The sequence below is a fragment of the Callithrix jacchus genome, chromosome 18 (assembly GCF_049354715.1).
Source record: "Callithrix jacchus isolate 240 chromosome 18, calJac240_pri, whole genome shotgun sequence".
In the NCBI taxonomy this organism is placed as follows: domain Eukaryota; kingdom Metazoa; phylum Chordata; class Mammalia; order Primates; family Cebidae; genus Callithrix; species Callithrix jacchus.
This window is the reverse complement of record NC_133519.1, coordinates 15,396,318-15,418,124: the sequence shown is the minus strand read 5'-3', so window position 1 is coordinate 15,418,124 and position 21,807 is coordinate 15,396,318. Positions and strand designations below refer to the sequence as shown.

Here is a 21,807-nt window from a genome sequence, read left to right as displayed (position 1 = left end):
AACTCCGCCCCCGACCCCCATCCAGCCCTCTGCCGCTGCTCTGCCCGCCCCCTGCACGCCACCGCCCTGTCCGCCCATTGGCCTGAATACCCGCTCATCTCGCAGTGCGTTCGTCCAGGAGGGGGCGGGGCCGAGGGGCTGGCCTGGAACCTGGAGAGGAGGGGGGAGGGGGCAGTGTCCGCAGCGGCCAGGCAACCGAGCACCCCCTACAGGGACTCCCTCTCCTCAAAGAGGGGCTTCTGTAGGGTCAGGACCTCAGAAGGGAAGGGTATGAGAGGTTAGGGATAGGCTGGGTGAGGGTGAATTGGTGACTTAGGGTCTTGAGGGAGGGGGTCCCGTGAGGGGCTATAATCAGGTCAGGGCCTCAGAGGGGAGGGGGAGGGGGAGTCACCAGGCCTTCAGTTCCGGCCCCTACGCCCCACCCCCTCTCGGAGGGAGCCGGGGAGGTGAGCCTGCGGGCGCCCTGCGTCCCTCCCCACGCGTGACGGTGCCCCGCGGGGAGGGAAGGGCGCCCCGGGCAAGCAGCTTCTGTGCTGTCGCCAGTGCCCGCTGCGGCCTTGGCATTGTCCGAGGGGAGGGGCCCAGTCTGCGAAGGGGAAGGGGGGCGCGTTCACGCTTTTACTGCCCGCCTCCATCCCGCGGGTTCCCTAAGTGGAGAAACTGAGTCTCCACGGAGGAGGGATGTCTTGACTTGGATTTCCTCAGAGACCCAGGTGGCGAGGGGTGCCTGGATGTTTTGGGATGTATGGTATGTGTAGGTTTTGGGGAGGACCGGGATACTTAGGAGCCCCCCCCAACTAAAAGAGGTAGCGAGCGGGTGAGGGATGTTTCCCACTGAGCCTGGGGAGATGCGTACCCCAAAGGGCCCCTCCCACTAGTGTCAAACGGAATCAAATCTGGCTACCTAGGGCCAGGTTTGGCTCCCGCGCAACAGGCCAGGCCGAACCGGGTCGGACTCGCTTTCCCCTCCCACTCCCCTCCGTAGGGGGCCTCCCTCCCTTTTCAGCAGGTGGCTCCGCGGGACACCAGCTCAACCTGTTGGACCACAATGGGCGGCGCCAGGGGGCCCTGGCCCTCACCCGGGCTGACCCGGGATCCCCGCGCAGAAGGGGCGGAGTCCAGGTCCCTCCCTCCCTCTTTCTCCCTCTCTCCCTCTCCCCGCCGGGCCGTGACTCAGCCTCGGGGCCGCTGCCCTGCGCCCCAGCCAGGGGCGGAAAGTGTGAGGCGACCCTGAGGGCTCAGGCCAAACCAAACAGCCCCCCACCCCAGACATTATCTCACTGGAGAATTAGGGGGGCTATAGGAAGGAGGAGGTAGCGGCAGCCATGGGGCGTTCTGGCTCTAGTAGTCCGCTCCGGGTTTTCCTGTCGTCCCTGACCCCCTTGGGTCCCGAGGCTGATCACTGCTCCGGGTTTTCTTCTCAGCCCCGCCGGACAGATTCTGGTCCGGAGGGGCTCGGAGCTGGTAGGGTCCAGGCTGGGGTTTTCCCTTCCTACTCCAGCCGTCGGGGTAGTGCAGGCCCGGCGAAGGGCTGTGGTAGGGGCCAGGCGATAATGCCACAAGTGAAATCGAAAGGGGGCTGCTTTGGGGAAGAAGGTGGATAGCCAAGGAAAGGGAGCGGGGGGCGGGAACGTGGCCCAGGGAGGGCAGAGCCAGGGCTTCCAGAGGCAATAGAAGGGCGGGCTCCCTGGCACCAGCCATTGGGCACAGAAACTCCTAAGGCGTCCAGTGCCTCCGGTTCGCCTGGCCCAACTTCCCCTATATCTGAGAGTCGCGTTCTGCGGCTGGATTGCCACTCCCCACCTCATTCCCAATAGTCCTGGAAGCTGCAGTTAGTTCCTCAGTGACGCCCCCCCACCCCATGTCTCTGTTTTTCTTCTGTTGCAAATAGCTTACCTCCTTACTCAGAAATCGGAGGAGTGAACCCCTACTTGAAATTCCCTCCTACCCCTACTCCTAACCGCGCCAAAGGACTGAAACGGCGGCGGCCGAGAAACACTGACTGGGGGCCCCGCCCCCTCCCATGAAACCCCTGCTGGGCCCCAGGGGCCGGGCGCCCCCGCCCCCGCCCCGCCACCAGGCCCAGACTGGAACTGGGAGCTGGAGGGCAAGTGAGGGGCCTGCAGGGGCTGCCTGGGGATGAGGGATCGTCCCAGATCCTCAGGTTAAGACTTAACTTTTTAGGTGACCCGCTGGACCTTAATATTAGGGGAGAGTAGCAGGATTGGAACAAACACCCAGAGAGGGAAGTGTTTACCCTAAGAGAGGGACGAAAGTCCTGAGTGGGAGGACTGAATACCTGGGACTGGGGACAGCGACTCGGAGTGGCGGCCAGGTGACCAGACAGGCTGGGCCACGTGCGCCGAAGGGTAGATGCAGAGAAATTAGATGCTTGCGGAGCTTGGGGGAAAGAGGCCTTCAGGCGGCTAGAGAGCCGAGGCTCTGTCTAGGCGGGGTCCTGTGTGAGTGGGTCTGGGGGCCTGTTTAGGAATATGGGGGACTGAGCTGAAAGCGGAGCGTCAGCCTGCGCCAGGCGCCCACCTCTTCCCCGCTGCTCCCCCCATCCTCCGCTGCCTCCGCTTCCCTCGAAAAACCCGCCGCCCAGGAAACCACTGGGGGCGCTCAGACCGCAGACCCCCACGCCTCCCGCCCCCCAGTGCTCCCACCGCGACCGCCCAACCCACCTGAAGGGGCCGTGGCCGCCAGGGGTACCCCCCTCCCGTCGGCTCCCCCCAACACCTGCGGGTGGCACTATTTATAACTCCGCGCCTATTCCGGGCCTCTGGGTTGGAGCCGGCTGCCGCGCAGCGCTAATCGCCGCCGGGATCTCTGCGCCCCCCAAGGCCGGGGGAGGTAAATTTAGCTTCAGGAAGCGCAGGGGAACATTTTCCAAAACTCCACGTCCCAGAGAAGGCGAGACAACCCCTCTGCCCTCAGTCTCCTTCCGACCAGCCACCAGGAGGCGCAGGTTCCCTGGCTCCTCGAACCCAGCCAGCTAGGCGGTAGGGTCGCTGCTTTGAAGCTGGGATAGGTGAAGGGCTGAGGGCGAATGATGGAAAGGAACTGGGACCACAGAATGGCTGGTGGAACATGTACGATCCAAGGCGGGCGAACACTCTAGAATCTGAGAGTAACTGAGAAAGTGGGTGGGGGGAAATAACTCACATGCAAGTGATGTAAATAGGAGCCTATTGCCCAGGCCGGGTGCGGTGGCTCACACCTGTAATCCCAGTACTTTGGGAGGCAGAGGTGGGTGGATCACCTGAGGTCAGGAGTTTGAGACCAGCCCGACTAACACGGTGAAATCCCGTCTCTACTAAAAATACAAAAATTAGCCGGGCATGGTGGCACACTCCCAGCTACTCCGGAAGCTCAGGCAGGATAGTTTTTTGAACTTGGCAGGTGGAGATTTCGGTGAGCTAAGAATGCGCCATTTCACTCCAGCCTGGGCAACAAGAGCGAAACTCTGCCTCAAAAAAAAGGCCAGGCGTGGTGGCAAAGGCCTGTAATCCCAACACTTTGGGAGGCCGAGGCCGGTGAATCATGAGGTCAGGAGATCGAGACCATCCTGGCTAACATGTTGAAACCCCGTCTCTACTAAAAAAAAAATACAAGAAATTAGCCAGGCGTCGTGGCACGTGCCTATAGTCCCACCTACTTAGGAGTCTGAGGCAGGAGAATCACTTGAACCCTAGAGGTGGAGGTTGCAGTGAGCCGAGATTGCTATGATATCCATTGCTATTGCCCGCTGCTCCTCAGACCCCCTGGCCCCTTGGCTGTGACCCCTCTCCTCCAACTGTTTCTTGAATGCCAACAAGGGTCCTGTAATCATCCGGGAATCCTGGATATCAGGCTTCTCTTGCCTTCGTATTTAGGGGTCACATTCAGCTGGTCCCTCCTGTCTCCATTCCTAATCCATCCATTCCCCCACCTCCTGTGGCCATCAGAGGGCACTGGGGCATCGAGAGGTAGGTGAGGTTTTAATGACAAAAACCCCAATTACTTTTGCGCCAGCCTAATATCTTGGCACCCTGTCTCCTTCACCTACCTCCCACCTCACTCCACTCGAGTTCCTGAGGGAGTAGTTTGGACACTCAAAACCTGAGTTGCCCTAGTTGGGGAGAGATACTTGTGGGGGAACAGCCATAGAGTGGGGGATCCATGCTGCAGGAAAGACCTCCCAGCCTCTGTGGATTAGGTGAAAGGGCTACAGCTGAAACCTCCAAATGGACTGAGAGCAGGGAGCATAGTGCTGAGGTGGGAAGTGGCATGGAGCAGGTGCAGAGTGGGGCCGTGGTACCCTCCATGCTTTTGCTTGCACGGCTCTGCCTCCAAGCCACTTGGGCCACCTTCTCCATGCAAACACCAGCTCAGAAGAGGAAGGCAGGCTCATTAGGAGAAGCTGCGAATTTGAGATCTGAAAATCTGGGTTCGCTAAATGACTACTACAGTGTACTGTGTATGTCCTTGGGTAAATCATTTCACCTCTTTGGGCCAATTTCCTTCATGTTAACAAGGGGTAACTGCTGAAGTGGACTTTCGTGAGGCTCAAAGCACTCTGTATTGTGAAAAGTGCTCCCTGAATGGTATCTGAGGTTTTTGTTACTGTCTTCATCCTTCTCCTCAGTCTTTCAGCTGTCAAAGCCCTCTTTCCCACTCTGACACTCTCCTTGGGCCACTGGCAGTCTCTACCCCTCACTCCCCCTCCTGCTTTCCACCACCCATCTCACCACAGGCCACAGCCCTGGACTCCGCCTTCCTCTACCCACCACTTCCCCAGTGGTCTCTGCCAGACTTCCCCTCCCCTGGCAAAGTCTCTTGGGCCCAGACCTCAGACTCCAGGATCCACCTCCAGGCACTGCCCAGTTTGGTGGGAGTGAGGCCTAAGAAAGGAAAAGAAGGCAGTAGGCCAGGGCCTGAGTCAGGGAAGGAAGGGCTGGAGCTGGCCAAGCAGGGTGCAGGGGGAAGTAAGTAGGAGCCCCAGATTCAGATGCAAAGGTAAATTCTGACTCCCTCCATCACTGGGATCAGGTAAGAGCCTCTGAACAGACCACGCAAGAGCACTGACCTGCATTTTGTGGATGTCTAAAGAGATGCACTGACGCCTATAATCCCAGCACTTTGGGAGGCCAAGGCAGGTGAATCACGAGGTCAAGAGATCGAGACCATCCTGGTCAATGAGGTGAAACCCCATCTCTACTAAAAATACAAAAATTAGCTGGGTGTGGTGGTGCGTGCCTGTAGTCCCAGCTACTCGGGAGGCTGAGGCAGGAGAATTGCTTGAACCCAGAAGGCGGAGGTTGCGGTGAGCCGAGATCGTGCCATTGTACTTCAGTCTGGGTAACAACAGAGAAACACCGTCTCAAAAAAAAGAAAAAAAAAAAGAGATGCACTGAGGCCTTGGGCAGTGGCTCACACCTGTAATCCCAGCACTTTGGGAGGCTGAGGTGGGCGGATCACTTGACGTCAGGAGTTTGAGACTAGCCTGGCCAACATGGTGAAAACTCATCTCTACTAAAAATACAAAAATTAGCAGGGTGTGGTGGTGTACTCCTGTAATCCCAGCTACCTGGGAGGCTAAGGCAGGAAAATTGCTTAAACCTGGGAGACAGAGGTTGCAGTGAGCTGAGATTGCACCACTGCACTCCAGCCTGGCTGACAGAGTGAGAGTCCATCGAGAAAGAGAGAGAGAGAGAGAAAGAGGGGAGAGAGAGACAGAGAGAGAGACAGAGACGTATTGAGCTACCAGGGCTAAGAAATAAGCTCCAGCTGGAGTACTGTAGACTAGGCTGCAGTAAGAAAGAATGGACAGGCTCTCAGTGTACTGATGTGGGATCCCAAATGCTGTCCGGGGTTTATCAAAGGAAAAGAAGCAAGGTGCAGAACTGTGTCGAGAGTGTGTTAACTCACGAGGAAGAGTAAGATATCTGGAATCCAGCCACCCTCACTACTGCTGCTGCTATAGACCTGGCCCGAGACCATCAGCATGTCTGGCCTACATTGTTCCATTACCTCCTGATAGGTCCCTCGTACCCTACCTTTGCTCCCCTGAAGTCTGTTCTCAACAAAGCAGCCAACTGGAGCCTTTTAAATAAAAAATCTCATTTCATGCTCAACATCCTGCAGTAGCTCCTCATTTCACTCAGCAGAAAAGCTCAAATTCTTAGGCCCTCTATGACCTGCCCCCACTCCCCCCTCCAGCTCAATTTTGACTTTTTCTTTTTTCTGTGGTGCCTATCACCTAATAACATATACATACTGTCTATCCCCTAAAATGTAAACTTTGCCGGGCGCGGTGGCTCACACCTGTAATCCCAGCACTTTGGGAGGCCGAGGCGGGTGGATCACAAGGTCAAGAGATCGAGACCATCCTGGTCAACATGGTGAAACCCCATCTCTACTAAAAATACAAAAAATTAGCTGGGCATGGTGGCGCGTGCCTGTAATCCCAGCTACTCAGGAGGCTGAGGCAGGAGAATTGCCTGAACCCAGGAGGCAGAGGTTGCGGTGAGCTGAGATCACGCCATTGCACTCCAGCCTGGGTAACCAGAGCGAAATTCCGTCTCAAAAAAAAAAAAAAAAAGGTAAGCTTTGTTCACTGTTTTAGTCACTGCTGTATCCAGAGACCCAAACTGGCTTATAGTATACACTCAATCTTTGTTGAATGAAAGATGCAGTCTATGCATAGACTGGAACGTTCTCCAAGAAACTGGTAACCATGGTTGCCTCCAGGGGGAGCACTAAGGGATCTGGGGATAGATGTTGAGACTTACTTTCAACCATTAGAGTTCTTTCTTTTGAGATGGAGTTTCACTCTCGTTGCCCAGGCTGGAGTGTGATGGTGTGATCTTGGCTCACTGGAACCTCTGCCTCCCAGGTTCAAGTGATTGTCCCGCCTCAGCCTCCCAAGTAGCTGGGATTACAGGCACTCACCACCACATCTAGCTAATTTTTGTATTTTTAGTAGAGACACGGTTTCACCATGTTGGCCAGGCTGGTCTAGAACACCTGACCTCCCGTGATCCTCCCGCCTCTGACTCCCAAAGTGTTGGGATTACAGGCATGAGCCACCACGCCCAGCCTAGAGTTCTTTACTCTAGGCATATATCACCTTTACAAAAAGAACCTAGGAAAAAAAAATAGTTAACTACGAAGAAGGCTGAGTAAGAGCTGGTCCCAGGAAGGGAGGAAAAGGGCCCTATCTACCATCTCCAGGCCAGTGCCCCAGGTGACAGAGGGGTGGGGGATGATAACTGGGCCCCCAAGAGGGGCCAGGGAATGCTGTATGGGGATCCCTCGGAATGTTGAACAAGTCCCATGGCTGGCCCTGTGGTTTTGGGGGCTGTGGGTGGGCACATTGGAAAGCCTGAGCACACTGTGAGCAAGACGAGACACACGGATGACATATATCTACCACTCAGGGAAAACACCAGCTATAGCCACCAAGGGGAAGAGCCAGTTCTGCTCAATCTAGCTGTTTACGTCCTAATAGGGATGTGCGGTTATAAGCCTAAGGGACCTGTGTGGCCACACAAGTACCTTTCTCTTTGTATGTGAGCTGGGAGCTCTTGTAGCTCATGGGGTTCTGCTTCCTTGATGAGCTGGGGACTATTCTCAGCTCAGTGCTTTCCTCAAGATCCTCAGAGGCAGGAAGCTGCCTGGACCAGGTCTTCTATTTGGGAAAGGGCTGGGTCCTTTGGGTTTCCATATTCCCTTGGCCTCACAGATGAAGACCCTACTCAAGCTGCGTCCCCTCCCTACCCACAGATTGAAAGGAACCTGGACCGTCTTCCACCCTCCCCACCCAGGAACCGGAGTCAGAAAACCTGGCTTTCAATCTTGGTTCTGTTCAAGACAAGCTCCTTCCCTCCCTGGTCTGTACCCAGGCTCCCAGACCCTTCTAGTGCTGACTTGTTCTGATTCCCCTTTAGGTATTTAGAATCTGGGTCTCAAGGCCTATGGATTATATTTATAATTCAGTGATTCTCAAACAGATATCTCAGGGGGGCAGTCCATTCTTGGTACTATGAGGGTATGGTAACATCAACCCTCTGAGCTGGTGGGCTCACTGTGCCAAGCTTGGAGGAGTGCCAGGTCCCGTGGCAATCTCAATGGGGGTCTAGCCAGAGCAGTCCAAGTTCCTGCCCACCAGAGGTCCACCAAAGGCAGGGGTTGGGAAGGGAGGCTCAGAGACGAGGCACATCTGCCAGATGACACAGCTCAAAGCAGGATCCACACGTCACTCTTTACTCATTGTTTATGGCCCATCCTTGGTCAAGCACAGCCGGCCCCAGAAGTCTTGATGGCAGTTGGGCTGAGGGCTAAAGAAGAGAATGGGAAGCTGAGGCAAGCTCTGCCACAGAAGCTGCAGCTATGCCTCCTGTTTACCCAGCCCACCTGAGCGATGCCAGCCATGGTGCTGGTGGGGAGAGGAGGCAGTTCCCTGCCACCATTAATCCAGCAGTTCCTTGACACACCAGCAGCAGAGGAGGATGTAGGCGACTTCCTTCAGGATCCGCTGGAAGCCCTCCCACCCTGTGCCCATCTTAATAACAGGCACCCGCAGCCCAGTGTCTTGAGGGGCACCTCCGAAGGAGAAGGGTAGCGTTTGGGCAAGGGGCTGTGTCCGGGGCTGCATGTGGGCAGCAGTTCTGAGGAAGGGTGTGGGAGCTCCCTTTGGTGCCTTTTATCAACACTGTCCCCACCCCCCACTCAGCCTCATGACTACAGAGACAAAGGATCCAGAGTCTAGCAAAGGGAAGGTTCTAGGCCTGGGAACAGGCTGAGTCAGCCTCTCTAGACAGGGATGGGAGGGTGGGGTTAGTGGAAGGGAGGGCTTGGCCACTCCAACTTTCATTTTCTACAGCTAGGCCAAGGCAGCTCCTCCTCTTCCAGCCCCAGTGGTGCCCTGCCTGGTTGTCCCCTTTCCAGTGGTTGGCACAACTCCTGCTTCTGCCCTCTGGTGGGCTCCTGCTGAGGCTGACATTGAGAACCATCAGTGAGAGCTCTTTCCAACCTGTTCTGCCCTGCCCCTGGGCCCCTTAGAGTGAGCATAGCCAGTCAGAGCTGGCAGCATTTGACCCACTTCTGCTTCTCCCATCCTCTGCAACAGGAATACACAAGCTAGAGCAACAGACACAGTGAGAGGCACGGTTTATTGTCAGGTTATACCCTAGGAGAGCCTCCTTCCCTCCCTCCTAGGGTGGGAGGTCAAGTGCGGGAGTTCCGCTCCTCTTCTTCGTTCTCCAGTAGGTAGGCTGGACGGTAGGTGAGGCGTCCTCCTGGGCTCTGGCACTTCAGGGCTGGGTTCCGCACGGTGTTCTCCCGACTCCCCAGCGATGTGTATCTGGAGCAGGGAGGGTGGAGGGCAAGCATGTGCTAGGGTGGGCGACCCTAGAGGCCCTCCCTATCCCAGCACCCTAACAAACCCCCATACCCATTCTCTTCCCCTAACACCCTTACCCTCGGTCATACAGGATACAGTATGGGACGAACAGCTGACGAAGGAAGTCCCAGATGTCTCTGTAGGTCCAGTCCTGGGAGGTCAGAATAATAGAATAGTCACAAATGCTCCCCTCTCCCACTTCTACCCCTGTTGTCCTGGGAAGGGGCCCATCCAAGGTCTTCTGCTCCCTTGGCTTTTTTTTTTTTTTTTTTAAAAGATGGGGTTTCACCATGATGGCCAGACTGGTTTTGAACTCCTGACCTCAGGTGATCCACCCACCTTGGCCGTGTTAGGATTACAGGTGTGGCTGGGCACGGTGGCTCACACCTGTAATCCCAACACTTTGGGAGGCTGAGGTGGGCGGATCACGAGGTCAAGAGATCGAGACCATCCTGGTCAACATGGCGAAACCCCGTCTCTACTAAAAATACAAAAAGTTAGCTGGGCATGGTGGCGCGTGCCTGTAATCCCAGCTACTTGGGAGGGTGAGGCAGGAAAACTGCTTGAACCCAGAAGGTGGAGGTTGTGGTGATCTGAGATCGCACCATTGCACTCCAGCCTCGGTAACAAGAGCAAAACTCTGTCTCTAAAAAAAAGGATTACAGACTTGAGCCACCATGCCCGGTCTGCTCCCTTGGCTTCTGAGGGAGGGCTTGCTATCATATTCCCTGGTATAGCTTGCTCTGTATATGCAGAGAAAAAGAGGACTTCATCTTCTCCGCTCTCTGCTTTCCATTCCCGAATCACCCTCTACTACAAAGGTGGAGCCCCAGGACAGGGAGAGAGCATGTCTGTCTACTTTATTTCATTTTTTTTGAGAGAGGGTCTTTTCTGTTGCCCAGGCTGGAGTGCACTGGCATAATCGTGGCTCACTGCAGCCTTGACTTCCCTGGCTCCAGTGATCTTCCTGCCTCAGCCTGAGTAGCTAGGACTATAGGCGTGTGCCACCACTCCTGGCTTTTTTTTTTTTTTTTTAAGAGACAGGATTTTGCCATGTTGCCTAGGCTGGTCTTGAACTCCTGGGCTCAACTGTTTAGCCCACCTCAGCCTCCCAAAGTGCTGGGATTACAGGTGTGAGCCACTGTGCCTGGCCAGAACTTTCTGTGATGAGGGAAATGTTCTATATTTCTGCTAATAGTCTAATATGGTGGTCACTTGAAATATGGCTAGTACAACTTAATAACTATTTTTTTTTTTTTGAGACAGAGTCTCTCTGTTGCCCAGGCTGCAGTAGAATGGTGCCATCTAGGCTCACTGTAACCTCTGCCCCCGAGGTTCAAGTGATTCTTCTGCCTCAGCCTCCCAAGTAGCTGGGATTACAGGTGCCTGCCACCACACCTGGTTAATTTTAGTATTTTTAGTAGATGTGGGGTTTCACCATGTTGGTCAGGCTGGTCTTGATGTCCTGACCTCAGGCGATCTGCCCGCCTCAGCCTCCCAAAGTGCAGGGATTACAGGAGTTAGCCACCACGCCTGCCTGGCCTGTATTATTATTATTTTGAGACAGAGTGTTGCTCTGTCGCAAAAGGTGCAATGGTGCAATCTCAGCTCACTGAAACCTCTGTCTCCTGGGTTCAAGCCATTCTGCTGCCTCAGCCTCCCAGGTAGCTGGGACTACAAGCAGGTGCCACCATGCCTGGCTAGTATTTTGTATTTTTAGCAGAGATGGGGTTTTGCCATGTTGGCCAGGCTGGTCTTGACCTCCTTGTCAAGTGATTAGCCAACCTTGGCCTCCCATGGTGCTGGCATTATAGGCGTGAGCCACCAGGCCCACACAGAACTGAATTTTTCATTGTACTTAATTTAAAAAATTGAGGTATCCACATGCCATCAAATTCATCCTTTTAAAGGATATAATTCAGTGGTTTTTAGTCATAGGTATTAAAATTTAAGAATAAATAAACTGTTAGTGGCTACATTGGACAGTACAGGTCTAAGTCACTCTTCTGTCCACATAGAAAGCACAATGTCTGCTACTGAATTTGGGCTCAATAAATATTGGTCAAAAGGATGAATGAACAGACAGCATCGCCTCCCTTGGATGATGGGGCCCCTTCATCCAAGTTCCAGGCTCTAGCCTCCCCACTACTGCAGGGAAGCCAGAGTGCAGTGACTGATGGGGCGAGAAACTGAAGGTGATACACCCTCTTCCCCATTACCAGCAGCGGGTTGATGCGCATGAACGAAGGCCAGCCTGGGTCAGTGGGGCTGAAAGGGCAGAGGCTACAGGAGTAGGGGTCAGTCCGGCGGGTGCCCATCAGGACAGCCTCTAGCTGGGGATACCGTGCCTGCAGTTCACCCAGGGCCTGCTTCATGCAGCCCTCAGCCTCCAACACCTGCAGATTATACCTTAGGAAGAAACAGAAGTAGGGGTTGGCAGTGGGCTCTGTTAAGCCTCTCTTGGAGCCCAAACCTCCAGGCCCCTAGTACCTCTTGATGGTGTCCTGTAGAAATTGTTCCAGCTCAGGGAAAGTGGAGATGCTGCGGATATACAGGATCTGGAGGGGGTCTGGAATATCAGGTAATTTCCTGCGGAGGGGGAAGAATCCACAGGCTTGCCAGCATGGACAGGGAAATGGCTCTCCCGAAACAGTTCACTGTTCTCTTTGGCCCAAAGAAAAGACTCACCCCACTTCTCCCTTTTCCTTGTCCTTTCCATCCATTAGATCCACTTCCTCTGGGAAGCCCACTCTGACCTCTCACCTCTTTTTTTTTTTAAGAGATGGGGTCTCGCTATGTTGCCCAGGCTGGACTGCAGTGGCTATTCACAGGTGCGACTGCACTATTGATCAGCACGGGAGTTTTGACATGCTCCGTTTCTGACTTGGGCTGGTTCACCCCTCCTTAGGCAACCTGGTGGTCCCCAGCTCCCAGGAGGTCACCATACTGATGCCGAACTTAGTGTGGACACCCAATCTGCATAGTGCACTACAGCCCAGAACTCCTGGGCTCAAGTGATCCTCCCACCTTAGTCTCCCAAGTAGCTGGGACTACAGGCACGCACCACCGTGCCTGGCAGATTATAGGCATGAGCCATCGTGCCTGGCGCTTGAACTCTCACCTCTTAAATCTAAGCATGCATCCTTGTTTCAGGTTATGTAAATCTCTCATCTCCCCAGCGGGACTGTGACCTCCCTGTGGTCAGGGATGGTGGCCTGCACGTCCATACACAAGGCCAGGCACATATCATATGCTCAATATGGTGGGAGAATGTAACTGAGAGGTCACCATGGCTATCTCCCTCCTGAACCCCGCCCATCTACCCCCTTTATCCTTTCTTTCTGGGATGTGGAACTGGAGAAAGAGACAGATCAGGGGTCTTGTCTCCCAGGGAGCAGGCTCACCTCTGCACAGCTGCATGGAAGAGGTGCAGAAGGGCGGTACAGTCTTTGCCCCCGTTGAAGCCCACACAGAGCTGGGTGAGGCTGTACTGAGCCAGGGCGGTCTCAATGGTCTGCAGGGCACCTGCCACCTTTTTCCCCAGAGAAGACCCTGCCAAGCAGGCAGGGAAGAGGGCATCAGATGGACACATATGGCCATCAAAGGGGAGTGGAGGCATGCTGCCCTTGCTTAAAACCCTTAGGTATCTTCCCAGGATTCCTAGAATAAAGTCCAAACTCCATGCTGCCCACTAGGCCCTGCAGTCTGCCCCTAACCTGCCATCTGCCATCCAGCTACACCTCACGGTAGCCTCAGTGTCTTTCCTCCATAGGAGGGGGGAGTGGGGTATGGGCTTCCTTCCATTTCCCTATATCCCAGGCTGCTTCCTTTCAGGCCCTCATTCATACTATTTGCTCTGGCCCACCTACTGGTCTGACCAAATCCTCCTTATCCCTCTGTTTATGTCATTTGGCCTCCTCTGACCCCAGATAAAGGCTCATGTTCCTGCTGTGGGAGATCACTCCCTTCATTGCCCCATGAATCACCTGAATCACCTGTTTCGTATCCACCTTTCTTGCTAAAACACTGGTCCATAAGAGCAGGGCAAACATTAACCTACTGAGCCATATCCCCAACACCTAGCACATGATGAAAGTAGGTACTCAGTCAACATTTACTGGAAGAATTAATGAATCAACAGTAGCTGTCTTCTGCCCTCTCTGGGATTTGCAGGAAGCACCCAGCAGCCCCTGCATTACTGAGAGCTGGGGTGGCACCAATGGTTGTGCATACTGCCCCTCGTCCGTGAGGTCCCTACCTGATTCAGTGAGTTTGTATACAGCCTCACTGGCCTGCTCCACGGCGTTGGGCATGTAGGGGACCAATGATCCCTGGGGCAAACGAGCAGTCAGGTAAGCCAGGCATTCCTCCAGGAGTCCTTCTTCCTCTGAGTCTAGAGTCAGTTTCACCTGATAGTAGTTGCTGCCCCAGTCAGGGTAGGAACCCAGGCCAAGCCTACGTCCAAAGTGGGCCTGGGCCTCAGCAAGAATGGGGGCGATGGAGGCTTCATCAGCAGCCACATACAGCTCCTTCGAGTGGAACTCAACAGCTGGGTTTTGGAACAGTCCCTTCAGCCCCTCCAGCACCCGCCGCAGCAGCTCTGGAATGCCTGGGAAGAGGTAGACATTTCGGACGGAGACCAGTGGGAATCTGAAGGGGTGACCAGTGTGAGGATCTGTGCCGTAATGCAGGCGGGCAGAGGAGGGCACCAGTGACAGCTTCTCCCAGCCTTCTCCTCCCAGGGCTTTGGTGGCTGCTTCCAGCTCAGGGTGTGGCTTCAGCTCATCCCCAAAGGCCTGTGCCACTGCCTCAAAGGTCACATCATCATGAGTGGGGCCGATGCCCCCTGCAGTGAGGACGTGGGTGAAGCGGCTGGAGAAAGAGGTGACCTCAGCTGCAATGGTGGCTACCTCATCAGGTACAACTGAGACTCGGCAAACCTGGACCCCTAGGGAGCGCAGTGTCCGGCACAGAAAGTAGGTGTTGGTGTCCTGAGTGTGTCCCTGGGGGTTGAACGGGAGGATGAGGCCATCAGTACTGTAGGGATGAAGGGGAGGAGGTTGGAGATGACAGCTGCATCTGCCTGATGACGCAGTGCTCTGCTTTTTGGAGTGGACAAGAGAGTGGAAAATCCATTGCTTTGTTTTTAAGGCTGGGTCTCTGTTACCTAGGCTGGAGTATAATGGCTCAATCACAGCTCACTGCAGCCTCAACCTCCTGGGCTCAAGGGCCATCTCGGCCTTCCAAGTAGCTGGGGCTACAGGTGTCTGTCACCACATTCAGCTAATTTTTTATTTTTTTGTGGAAATGGGGACTCACTATGTTGCCCAGGCTGGTGTTGAATTTCTAGTCTCAAGTGATCCTCCTGCCTCAGCCTCCCAAAGTGCTGGGATTACAGGTGTGAGTCTCCGTGCCCAGCCTGCTTTCTTCTTTCTGTCCCCACTGCCACCAAGCAGGTCCTCAGTACCTTTCACCTAGACAATGGCGACAGCTTCCTGGCCGGGCTCCCAGCCTCCAGCCACAGTGCTCTGCTCTGCCTCCTGTGTGACCTTTTCAACGCATCACTGTGATTACATCACTCTCGGGCTCAAAAGCTATTTGCTGTTTCCAACCGTAAACAGAAGAAAGTTCAAATTCCTTTGCAGAGTATTTGGGGCTGTCTGTGGTGTTTAATCTATCTTCTTTTCCATCCCCATCTCCTTCTGATTCTCTACAAAGGATTTAGTCGTTAAGGATCTGTGTTCTGATGGCCAGTGTGGTGGCTCATGCCTGTAATTCTAGCCCTTTGGGAGGCTGAAGGGGATGCCTCACTTGAGCTTAGAAGTTCGAGACCAACCTACACAATATGGTGAAACCCCATCTCTACAAAAAAGTACAAAAATTAGCTGGGCGTGGTGGCACACGCCTGTAGTTCCAGCTACTTGGGAGGCTGAAATGGGTGGATTGCTTGAGCCCAGGAGGCAGAGATTGCAGTGAGCTGAGATCATGCCACTGCACTCCAGCCTGGGTAACAGAGACCCTGTCACCAAAGAAAAAAAGGGCCTGTATTTTGAAGTAAGGGAGAATCAGGCATCAGGCTGGAATCCTGTCTCTGCAACTTCCTAGGTAACCCTGGGCAGGTTTCTCAACCTCTCTGACCCCCAGTTTCATCATTAATTGGGATTTTTTGCCGACCAGGTATGGTGGCTCATGCCTGTAATTCTAGCATTTTGGGAGGGTGAGGTGGGAGGATGCTTGAGCCTAGGAGTTCAAAACCAGCCTGGGCAACTGGCATAACCTGTGTCTACAAAAAAAACAAAAAATTAGCTCTAGCCTGGGCGACAAGAGTGAGACTTTGTCTCAAAAAAAAAAAAGGGGCTGGGCAAAGTGGTTCATGCCTGTAATCCCACCATTTTGGGGGGCTGAGGTGGGAAAATTGCTTGAGGCCGGCCTGGTTAACCTAGTGAGAACCTCATTTATAAAACAAACAATAAGGCCGGGCATGGTGGCTCATGCCTGTAATCCCAGCACTTTGGGAGGCCAAGGTGGGTGGATCATGAGGTCAAGAGATCGAGACCATCCTGGTCAACATGGTGAAACCCAGTCTCTACTAAAAATACAAAAATTAGCTGGGCATGGTGGTGCGCGGCTGTAATCCCAGCTACTCAGGAGGCTGAGGCAGGAGAATTGCTTGAACCCAGAAGGCAGAGGTTGCGGTGAGCTGAGAGCATGCCATTGCACTCCAGTCTGGGTAACAATAGCGAAACTCCGTTTCAAAAAAATAAATAAATAAAAAAGAATAAATAAAACAAACAATAAAATAAACATTAAAAAAAAAAGTGCCAACATTGTGGGTTGTTGTGAGGATTAGTAAAATCACATATATGTGGTGTAAAGCACATTGCCAGGCCCTAGTAGCCACTTAAAATGTAGGGTCAGAGCCAGGTGCAGTGGCTCACACCTGTAATCCCAACATTTTGGGAGGCTGAGGTGGGTGGATCTCTTGAGGTCAGAAGTTCGAGACCAGCCTGGCCAACATGGCAAAACCTCATCTCTACTAGCCAGGTGTGGTGGCACATGCCTGTAGTCCCAGCTACTCAGGAGGTTGAGGAAGAAGAACTGCTTGAACCTCGGAGGCGGAGGTTGCAGTAAGCCAAGATTGATCATGCCACTGCACTCCAGCCTGGGCAACAGAGCAAGACTCTGTCTTAAAAACAAAAAAGAGGTCTATTAAGGCTGAGTGCAGTGGCTCACACCTGTAATCCCAGCATGAGAACTACTTGAATGCCAGAGGCATCAGCTGAGATCCCACCACTGTACTCCAGCCTGGGCAACAGAGTGAGACTCCATCGCAAAAAAAAAAAAAAAAACCAAAAAAACAAAAAGACCAATTTACAAAGAATATTTTTAAAAATTACTATTAAAACTTGACATTTGGTCCAGCTCGGTGGTTCATGCCTGAATCCCAGCACTTTGGGAGGACGAGGTAGGATTGCTTGAGCCCAGGAGTTTGAGACTAGCCTGGGCAACAACATAGTGAGACCCTTTTTCTGCCAAAAAAAAAAAAATTTTTTAGCCGGGTGTGGTGGCTCACACCTGTAGTCACAGCTACTCCAGAGGCTGAGGCAGGAGGATTGCTTGAGCCCAGAAGATGGAGACTGCAGTGAGCTGTGACTGTGTCACAGCACTCCAGCCTAGGTGACAGTGCAAAATCCTGTCTCAAAAACAAACTCTGTCTTCTGCTATGTCCTCTATTAAGTCTTTCCTGATAATTCAGAAGGGATTCCTCCCTTCTGGCTCACTTATCCACTATGCTGAGTACCTTGAGACAGTTCCGAAAAGTCTGGGTAAAACTCTTAAGTATGCAGTACATTCACCGGTACCTCCTCTACTCGAGGGGCTTCCTGTCATTGTTGTGTAGCCCCTCCGCCCTCTACCACACTGCTTGGTAAATTGCAATAACCTTTTTTTTTTTCCCCTTTTTTCATTCAGCTCTCTCAGATTGAAAAATTGTAGGGACTTTGCTACAAGTTCTTCAGTAAAGTAATTGAAAGAATGAGGGCTAATTTTCTTCCTATTGGATTCACTCCAGGATCCTAATGGAGCAAGGCCCCCCCCACCCTGTTTCACCTCCCTTCACGGAGGGATGTGCAGCAGGCCCTTAAGGAGAAGAGAATGCCGTGCCCTCCCCCGAGTTCTGTCCCAGACACACCTTAAGGATCTCATCTCCAACAATGATGATGCCAGCCGTCACGCTGCGCCCCGGGGAAAGTTCAGAGGCCCGAGATGCCATGGTCCTGCCTTCTCTGCCTCTCTGCAAGGCCCTCCAGTAGCCACCCAGACCCCCAATTAGGGGTCGCAAGCACGGGGGGCCCGCCAGGTCTACAGGACACTGGGGGCCATAGCCTGGGAACAGGGGGTCCTCGGTCGAGGGAACCTGGAAGAGCCAGAAGGGATAATGGGGGAGAGCGGGCGTGCACGTTCCTCTTTAGAGGAAGACCCTCAGTCTCTTCTCACCAGATCCTTGACAAGCGACTCCTTTATTCCTGCCTCTTTAAAAAACCTGTTCCCACATCCCAACCCATGCCTTTTTAAATGTCTTCTAAGCTTAGCTCTAGTCTTAAAAACTCCTTCCCTTCTGGGAACCTACCACTTTAAATGTCTTCCGTTTGCCGAGCTGGTCTCCTCAAGTGTCTGCTCTGCTTGGGCATCTGTACCCTTTTAAATGTCTACCTTATCCTGGGCCTTGGCCCTTTTTAATGCATTCCCTCTCTCCACCCCGGACCAAAATCTTGTCTCTTTTTACTTCAGTCATCTGCACCCTTTCTAGCCCAGAATCCCTTCTTCCCACCAAGCTTCAGATTACTGAGCTCTTCCAGGCTCTCACCTGCCTATTCTGCCCCTTCACCGGGTCTTTCCTCTGTTCCTTTCCTTATGTCCCGGGGCGGCTTCCGTACTTAAGTCCCGCCTTACTCCCACCTAGCTGACATTGAGTGGTCAAAAGGCTGTCGCTTAGACTCTTTCAGGGTCCCATTGGTGTATTCTAATGTCGTTCTCAGGCTTCAGCCAGTGAGTGGGAGCACGGCCGGATTGTTACAGGAGACAACACGTGGTCACTCCTTGCCCGGAAATGCGGGGGCCGGAGCTTAGCCCAAGGTCGGGGGCGGGACCTCGGGAGTTTAGGGCGCGAAAGGAGCATTGGTTGGAGGTGCTGTAAGGCTCTTGGGGTGTTTCTGGTGCTGGATTCAAATGATTATGCATATGCTGTTTTTGTTTTGTTTAATGGGTCAGTTAGCCAGGGTTTAAGTCTAAGGGCTTTTATTGGAGTGAGCAAGGATCTTATTTTGTAGCAGAAGGAAGTTGGAGGGACACCGAAAAAGATTATCACCTTTGTCTGTCGGGTAGGAAGACCCTGGAGTAGGTGAGCTTAGATGTGTGGAACCTTCATTTATCTCTAGTATCATAGACAAAACTAATTAAACCTCTTTGACAAGAGTCCAAAAACCCTCTCTTCCTCCACCTTGCTCTAGATGATTAGTTCAATGTCACCTTTTCCAGTTATTGGTCTTGTTGGTGCAAGTGAGACAACGCGTAGGGAGTGCCTTCCATGTTTACTCTGGATTCTCATATCATCCGAGCTTACCCCCATTTCAGTTGCCTTTGGTCTAAAAGTGCATCTTAAACTTTTTTCCACCAATAATCTGGGGGTTTTTTTTTTTTTTTTTTTGAGACAGTCCTGCTCTCAATGGCGCACCCTCGGAATCCCGGGTTTAAGCAATTGTCTTGCCTTAGGCTCCCGAGTAGCTGGGATTATAGCTGACCGCCACAACGCTGGCTAATTTTTTTGTATTTTTAGTAGTGACGGGGTTTCTCCTTGTTTACTAGGCTGGTCTCGAACTCCTGACCTCAGGTGCGCCCCCCCCCCCCCGTCTCGACCTCCCAAAGTGCTGGGATTACAGGCCTGAGCCACCATGCCCGGCCCTGGGGATCTTTTAATATGCAGATTGATTCAGCAGGTTTGGGTGGGGCTTGATATCTACATTTAGCTGTTCCCACGAGATGGTGATGCCACTGCTCTGTGGGTTACATTTTGAATAGTAAGGGCCTAAATTCATTCTTTAGAAGACTGCTAAACCACACCTGGCCACATTTTACTTTTTTTTTTTTTTTTGAGACGGAGTTTCGTTCTTGTTGCCCAGGCTGGAGTGAAATGGTGAGATCTCGGCTCACTACAACCTCCGCCTCCAGGGTTCAAGCAATTCCCCTTCCTCATGTTCCATCATGCCTGGCTAATTTTGCATTTTTTGGAGACGGGGTTTCTCCACGTTGGTCAGGTTGGTCTTGAACTTCCGACCTCAGGTGATCTGCCCGCCTAGGCCTCCCAAAGTGCTGGGATTACAGGCGTGAGGTGCCCCGCCCAGTCCTCACATTTTACTCTTAAAAACCCTTGGTTGGGCACAGCACTTTGGCAGGTGGAGGAGGGAGGATTGCTTGAGCTCAGGAGTTCAAGATCAAGGACCTGGGCAACATAGAGAGATCCTGTCTGTTAAAAGAACAAAAAACCAGGGCGGGCCGCAGTGGCTCGTGCCTGTAATCCCAGCACTCTGGGAGGTCCAGCTGGGTTGATCACCTGAGTCAAGAGTTCGAGACCAGCCTGGCCAACATGATGAAACCCTGTTTCTACTAAAAATACAAAAAGTTAGCTGGGTGTGACGGCAGGTACCTGCAATCCAGCTACTTGGGAGGCTGAGGCAGGAGAATTGCTTGAACCCAGGAGGCGGAGGTTGCAGTGAGCCGAGATTGCACCATTGCACTCCAGCCTGGTCAACAAGATCAAACCTTTGTCTCAAAAAACAAAAAAACCCATGCCCATTTTACAGATGAGGAACAGGCTCAGAAAGGCGAAGGGATGCCACACAACCACAAAACACAGTGAATGGTAGAGTCAGGCGTCTAGACCATTCTTTCAAGTAATAAGCCCCCCCCCCCCCCGCCTTTCTTTTTGAAACAGTCTCTCTTGCCCAGGCTGGAGTGCAGTGGCACAAACACCGTTTACTACGGTGCTGGGATTACAGGTGTGAGCCACCAAACCCGGCCTAATCCTCCCGCCTCAGACTCCAGAGTAGCTGGGACCACGGGCATGCCACCATACCTGGCTAATTTTTGTATTTTTAGTAGAGACAGGGTTTGGTCATGTTTCACAGACTGGTCTTGAATTCATGGGCTGAAGTGATTCTGTGCCTTGGCTTCCCAAAGTATTGGGATTACAGGTGTGAACCCCTGTATTTGGCCCTCATTTCTTTCAGTTATTAAAAAATGTCAGCCCTGACTGGGCGTGGTGGATTACGCCTATAATCCCAGCACTTTGGGAGGCCGAGGCAGGTGGATCACGAGGTCAAGAGATCGAGACCATCCTGGTCAACATGGTGAAACCCCGTCTCTACTAAAAATACAAAAAATTAGCTCGGCATGGTGGCATGTGCCTGTAATCCCAGCTACTCAGGAGGCCGAGGCAGGAGAATTGCCTGAACCCAGGAGGCGGAGGTTACGGTGAGCCGAGATCGCGCCATTGCACTCCAGCCTGGGCAACAAGAGTGAAACTCCTTCTCAAAAAAAAAAAAAAAAAAAAAAAGTCAGCTCTTTGACGGTCAGACATGGTCGCTCATGCCTATAATTCCAGCATTTTGGGAGCCCAAGGTGGGTGGATCACAAGGTCAGGAGACCAGCCTGGCCCATACTGTGAAACCCCATCTCTACTAAAAATACAAAGTTTAGCTGGGCGAGGTGGCAGGCATCTGTAGTCCCTCCCAGCTACTTGGGAGGCTGAGGCAGGAGAATCGCTTGAACACTAAAATTTTGTATTTTAGTAGACAGGGTTTCACCTTGTTGGCCCAGATGGTCTCGATCTCCTGACCTGGTGATCCGCCCACCTCAGCCTCCCAAAGTGCTGGGATTACAGGAGTGAGCCACCACTCCCGGCTCCTTTGTATTTTTTTTTCTTTTTTTTTTTTTTGAGACGGAGTTTCGCTCTTGTTACCCAGGCTGGAGTGCAATGGCACGATCTTGGCTCACCGCAACCTCTGCCTCCTGGGTTCAAGCGATACTCCTGCCTGAGCCTCCCAAGTAGCTGGGATTACAGGCATGTACCACCACTACTAATTTTATATTTTTAGTAGAGATGGAATTTCACCATATTGGCTAGGCTGGTCTTGAACTCCTGAACTCAGGTGATCCACCTCAGCCTCCCAAAGTGCTGAGATTATAGGCGTGAGCCACCACACCTAGCTTGGAATGTTTTCTTAAACAGCTACATTTTGCACCTGTTTTCTCAAAGCTTTGTTCTTTACCTACCTGTATAAGATGCCAGAAATCTTTACCCCTAGTCTATACTCCAGACCAATTAACCATCCTTAAGAATCACTCAGGCAGGCATCAGTGCCTGT

General features: G+C 52.9%; 2 protein-coding genes across 5 annotated transcripts; both read right to left on the bottom strand.

The window, feature by feature from the left end:
* Positions 1-7,949: 7,949 nt before the first annotated feature.
* On the bottom strand, positions 7,950-8,660 carry LENEP (lens epithelial protein). The gene is made up of 2 exons (XM_035278974.3): positions 8,398-8,660; positions 7,950-8,321 (listed from the first exon to the last, which is right to left on the bottom strand). Exon 1 carries the CDS (start codon positions 8,636-8,638, stop codon positions 8,453-8,455), a length of 186 nt encoding a protein of 61 aa, XP_035134865.1. The 5' UTR covers positions 8,639-8,660; the 3' UTR covers positions 7,950-8,321; positions 8,398-8,452.
* Positions 8,661-9,136: 476 nt separating this feature from the next.
* Positions 9,137-18,286, bottom strand: FLAD1 (flavin adenine dinucleotide synthetase 1). 4 transcript variants are annotated; one of them, XM_078355843.1, is made up of 8 exons: positions 18,015-18,286; positions 17,577-17,801; positions 13,644-14,422; positions 12,790-12,937; positions 11,876-11,974; positions 11,605-11,794; positions 9,463-9,536; positions 9,137-9,346 (listed from the first exon to the last, which is right to left on the bottom strand). In XM_078355843.1, the coding sequence occupies exons 2-8, from the start codon at positions 17,588-17,590 to the stop codon at positions 9,211-9,213; spliced, it is 1,440 nt and encodes a 479-aa protein (XP_078211969.1). In that variant the 5' UTR covers positions 17,591-17,801; positions 18,015-18,286; the 3' UTR covers positions 9,137-9,210. The 4 variants fall into 4 exon arrangements, with proteins under 4 accessions (XP_078211969.1, XP_035134863.1, XP_035134864.1 ...); XM_035278972.3 differs by having other exon boundaries at positions 13,644-14,388; XM_035278973.3 differs by having other exon boundaries at positions 18,252-18,286.
* Between the last annotated feature and the right edge of the window lie 3,521 nt (positions 18,287-21,807).

Excerpts from the sequence above, each read along its gene's own strand:
- FLAD1 (XM_035278972.3), bottom strand. The coding sequence starts at position 17,657 with ATGGCATCTCGGGCCTCTGAACTTTCCCCGGGGCGCAGCGTGACGGCT. Across the intron at positions 9,537-11,604 it reads TGCGCATCAACCCGCTGCTG|GACTGGACCTACAGAGACAT; the intron begins GTAATGGGGAAG and ends CTGACCTCCCAG. Across the intron at positions 9,347-9,462 it reads TGTATCCTGTATGACCGAGG|ATACACATCGCTGGGGAGTC; the intron begins GTAAGGGTGTTA and ends TCCCTGCTCCAG.
- LENEP (XM_035278974.3), bottom strand. The coding sequence starts at position 8,638 with ATGCAGCCCCGGACACAGCCCCTTGCCCAAACGCTACCCTTCTCCTTC.